Source organism: Palaemon carinicauda, chromosome 10, assembly GCF_036898095.1.
Source record: "Palaemon carinicauda isolate YSFRI2023 chromosome 10, ASM3689809v2, whole genome shotgun sequence".
Taxonomy (NCBI): domain Eukaryota; kingdom Metazoa; phylum Arthropoda; class Malacostraca; order Decapoda; family Palaemonidae; genus Palaemon; species Palaemon carinicauda.
This window is the reverse complement of record NC_090734.1, coordinates 163,157,459-163,162,458: the sequence shown is the minus strand read 5'-3', so window position 1 is coordinate 163,162,458 and position 5,000 is coordinate 163,157,459. Positions and strand designations below refer to the sequence as shown.

The 5,000-nt window shown below is 37.8% G+C and overlaps 1 protein-coding gene across 2 annotated transcripts in view; it reads left to right on the top strand.

Moving 5' to 3' along the window:
• Window positions 1-3,398, top strand: part of LOC137648933 (uncharacterized) — a 5,130-nt gene extending 1,732 nt beyond the window's left edge. Inside the window, exons 1-2 of one of the 2 annotated variants that reach the window (XM_068382139.1) lie at window positions 1-2,937; window positions 3,230-3,398. The exon at window positions 1-2,937 is cut by the window's left edge and continues 1,732 nt beyond it. In XM_068382139.1, coding sequence (XP_068238240.1) covers window positions 1-2,937; window positions 3,230-3,259 — 2,967 coding nt within the window. In that variant the 3' untranslated portion in view covers window positions 3,260-3,398. Of the gene's footprint in view, window positions 2,992-3,229 lie in introns of both variants that reach the window. The other variant, XM_068382138.1, reaches the window with a different exon arrangement.
• Window positions 3,399-5,000: the final 1,602 nt, after the last annotated feature.

Below are 5,000 nucleotides of genomic sequence, written 5' to 3'. Positions count from 1 at the left end.
GAGCTTACGGCTGAGTATTATCGTCTCAAGTTTCGAAGATATAAGAAGTTTGATTCGCATTCATATATTGAATATTCACATAATCTTGTTAAATTACATGATAAATGGTATACAGCAGCAAGTGTCACTACCTTAGATGAATATAGGGAGCTCATTTTACTTGAACAGTTCATTAGAGGTGTTCCTATTGATGTTCAGAGATACCTATTTGAGCGTGAGGTTACAACTTTACAAAGAGCAGCTGTGTTAGCTGAGAATTACAGTTTAATTAAACCACATCAACATAGTCAAAGACAATCCAAGAAATCTCCAGGTAATGTATCAGAGGAGAAGAAATCCTCTGGCTCATTCAGTAGAAGTCTGTCTGAGGTTAGGTGTTACAAATGTAACCAGCTTGGTCACATGAAGGCAAGATGCCCTAGTAATTATAAGGAGGGGAAGAGCGAATCTTCGGGATCAAATATGGCAATTAGGAAGGTCCAGCAGGAAATTCCTGTTTTTCATTGTGATAGGTTAGATAATGAGTTTGCTCCTTTCAAGTTTGATGGGGTGGTGTCAATGTCAGATGACCTAGGTAGAAGTGTGCCTGTTAGGATAGTACGGGACACTTGTTCTTCTAATAGTCTGATTGTAAAAGGAAAGGTTCCTGGATTGGAAAAGACTTTTACATCCGATAGACTGGTTGTTAGAAGTTTGGGTGGACTGGTAACAGTTCCCTTGTGTAGGTTATATCTGCATTGTGGTTTATTAACTCGTTATGTCACAGTTGGGGTGGTGGATGAATTGCCCATTCGAGGTGTTGATTTTCTTATGGGGAACGACTTGGCAGGAGGGAAGGTTGTACCTAGTCCCATAGTTGTTGACACTCCATTAGAGGTAAGCCCCGTGGAAGATCCAGTATTGTATCCTTCTTGTGTTGTACAGCGTAGCAGAAGTCTGGCTGTGGTAGAAGTCCCACGAGAGCGTGGAACAGATGTGACCAAGGACGTCAATGTAAGTACTACGTCAGGTACTTTAGGAAAAGATGATGTTGGTACAGTTGACGTAGATATCAATATTGATAGTTTATTCCAAACTGATAGTTTTGGAGGTAATGTAAAAGAGAAAGAAAGTGTGCTAGAAACTAAGTTTGGTTTGAAGACTGATAACGTCGTATTGGTAAATACTGTAAACTCAATTGAAAATGAAATTAATTCAAGTAATGTTTTTGATTACTCTGATAATCTTTTTGATATGAAATGTTCTGACATTATAAAAGCTCAACAGGAAGATTTGTCTTTGCAGTCTATTTACAGTGAAGTTGTTGCAGAAGACCAGATCAATACGGAGCCAGTATGCTATTACCTGAGGAATGGACTACTGATGAGGAAGTTCAGATCTTTGCATACTCCGGCAAGTTCAATTTGGGAAATCAAGAATCAGATTGTCATTCCAGCGAGCCTAAGGCAAAAAGTATTACACATGGCACATAATGTATCTTCTTCACACTTAGGAATAAGGAAGACTTTGAGTGCAGTTCTTCAACTCTTTTACTGGCCTGGTATAAGGAAAAGTGTCACAGAGTACTGTAAGTCTTGTGCAGTATGTCAGCTGGTTGGTAAGCCGAATCAGATTATAAAACCTGCCCCTTTACAACCTATCCCTGTTTTACCTGAGCCTTTTGACAAAGTCATATTAGATTGTGTGGGTCCTTTACCCAAAAGTAAGAAGCAGAATCAATATATGATTACAATGATGTGCAGTTCCATTCGTTATCCTGATGCCTATCCACTTAGGAACATAAGTTCTAAGACAATGATCCCAGTTTTAATCAAATTTTTCACTCAGTATGGTATCCCCAAGATTATCCAGACTGATAGAGGAAGTAACTTTACCTCTGATTTATTTAGACAGGTTATGGCAGCTATGAACATTAAACATACTTTGTCCTCGGTATACCATCCAGAGAGTCAAGGAGCCCTGGAACGGTTCCATCAGACGTTGAAGGATGCCCTTACAAAGTACTGTCGGGAACATCAGACAGACTGGGATGAAGGATTACCATTCGTGTTGTATGCCATCCGCAACACTCGACAAGAAAGTCTTGGATATTCTCCAGCCGAGTTGTTATATGGAAGGAAAGTGGGAGGTCCTTTGGAGATACTCTATGACATGTGGTCAGATCAGACGAAAGAGGTAACATTAGGAGATTATGCTAAGAACTTACAAGGTAAGCTAGAGAGCTCTCGTAAATTTGCACATGACAATTTAAGCATAGCTCAAGATAAGATGAAATTAAATTTTGATAATAAGGCTAAGACACGAAGTTTTAGGCCAGGTGAATCTGTTTTAATGCTAGTACCCATAAGGAAAACATTTGAAAATAGATATGAAGGTCCTTATACAGTGATGAGCAGAAACAAGGATAATTATGTCATCTCTACTCCGGGAAAGAGAAAAAGCGAGAAGATGGTGCATATAAACCTACTAAAAAAGTTTGAGACCCAATGTGACAATGTCAGCTTGATTTGCAAGTCAACTGTGGAAGATAATGTGAAGCTTAGTGAAATAGATTTTCCAGATCGAAGTAAATGCATACCTCTAAATAATACACTTGCATTAAATAACATTGACTGTAAACTTAATCATCTCTCATCTCAACAGGCTAGTGACTTAAAAAAGTTATTGGAACTTTTTCCAGAGATCTGTGGAGATGTGCCTACCCAGACATCATTGGTAGATTATCAGCTAGAGCTTAAACCAGGTACAGAACCTCAGAAGAGTGCCCCATATAGAGTTTCCCCTCAAAAGAGAGCCATACTAAAGAAGGAAACTGACTTTTTGCTGCAACATGGTTTTGCGGAGCCAAGTATTAGTCCTTGGGCATCGCCATGTGTTTTAGTTGAAAAACCAGATGGCTCCTATAGACTCTGCACTGACTTCAGAAGACTAAATGAGGTAACTGTTTCGGATTCTTATCCATTACCAAGGGTGGATGACCTCATAGATCAGGTAAGCAATGCTGTATATGTTTCAAAGATTGATTTATTACGGGGTTATTATCAAGTCCCATTAGCGGATAACACGAAACCCCTGACAGCATTTACTACTCCAGATGGACTATATCAATATACAGTCCTTCCATTTGGACTTAAGAATGCTCCTGCAGTTTTTCAAAGATTAATGGATCAAGTAATCAGCAATATGCCTGGTATTAGAGTGTATCTTGACGACATTGTTGTATTTTCAGATACTTGGCTGGAACATCTTTCTATGCTGAAGGATTTACTTGGCAGGTTGAGACAGGCTTGTTTGACAATTAACTTAATCAAGAGTGATTTCGGCCATGCAAAGCTGCAATACCTTGGATATGTGATTGGCAGCGGTGAGGTATCCCCAGTAGCAGCCAAAGTAGACGCCATCACCAAGCTAAGCTGCCCAAGATCCAGACGTGAAGTAAGAAAATTCCTTGGGATGGTAGGCTACTATAGGAGGTTTTGTAAAAACTTCTCTGAAGTAGTAGCCCCATTAACTGACTTAACCAGCAGCAAGAGGAAGTTCTTTTGGACGCCAGTTTGTGAGGAAGCCTTTCGACGAGCCAAAGATTTCCTAACCAGTAGCCCTGTCCTGAAGGCTCCTGATTTTGGCTCTCCCTTTGCCGTCGAGGTCGACGCTAGTGACCGTGGAATAGGCGCTGTACTCTTGCAAAAAGGGCCAGGTGACATGCAGCATCCTGTTGCTTACATGTCAAAGAAACTAAAGAATCATCAGCGAAATTACTCCACAATCGAAAAGGAAGCACTTGCTCTTTTGACTGCATTGGAGCACTTCGAAGTTTATCTTTCTGGCAGTCCTGCTCCCATATTAGTCTTCACAGATCATGAGCCACTAAAGTTTGTAGGCCGGATGAGAACCAAAAACAAAAGGCTCATGAAGTGGTGGTTATCTTTGCAGCAGTTTGATCTAAAGATCCAGCACATCCGTGGACAGGATAACCTTCGAGCAGACATTTTATCACGCTGTAATAACTAACTCTACAGGTTGGTCGAAAATCTTTAACATAGAGTTTTCGACTTAAGGAGGGGGATGTTAGGAGTATTGAATTTATGTAAATACTGTATTTTTGTAGGGTACATTGTAAATGTTTTGTAGTTCATATTTTTCCCGTGTCTGTCTGTGTTGTCCTTGCGTGTTGTTTGGGTGTTTGTATTCCTCAGTCCTTGGATGGTTTACTTCGGCCATTGGAGCGCCACCAGGGATTGAGATTTCTTGGATTTGTCATAGTGTAAATAACTCTGGATTATATACAAAAGTGTTACATTATTTGTACATGTTAAATTGTAAGTATTACTATATTTCATTTAAGGTTCTGTTGATACTTGCTGTGTATTTATGTATTTCTGCCTTTTGTTTTGTTTAATATTGAAGTTATTTTCCCGTTTTATCTACGGTGTATTGATAATCGATTATTGGTTACCTGCTTGTGTTGCTCATTTGTAGTACTGCTGTACAATGTTAACGTTCCTGGAGTTTCGTTAATTACATTCGTTATTGCTTTGATGTCATTATTCTTGTTATCATCGTAATCCATATCTTTATATGTATCTTTAATTAATTTTAAGTAAAGTAACTAAATTTCGTAGTGTTTTCCTTATTCCATATTATATATTTACTCGCATGTCATACTCAAATTTAATGCTATTTAAATTTGGATAAGAGCTCTGTTATTTAAGTAATCTAAGTTAAGGCATCATTAAATGTCTTGTTATTTATTGTCTATGGCCGTTTGGAGCTCCGCTTCGTACTTGCATCAGTGAAATGCTGGAAAGGGTATTAAGAGGCGAATGGTCGTAACAATATATATATATATATATATGTATATATATATATATATATATATATATATATATATATATATATATATATATATATATACATATATATATATATATATATATATATATATATATATATATATATATATATATATATATATATATATATATATATAAAGCGAACCA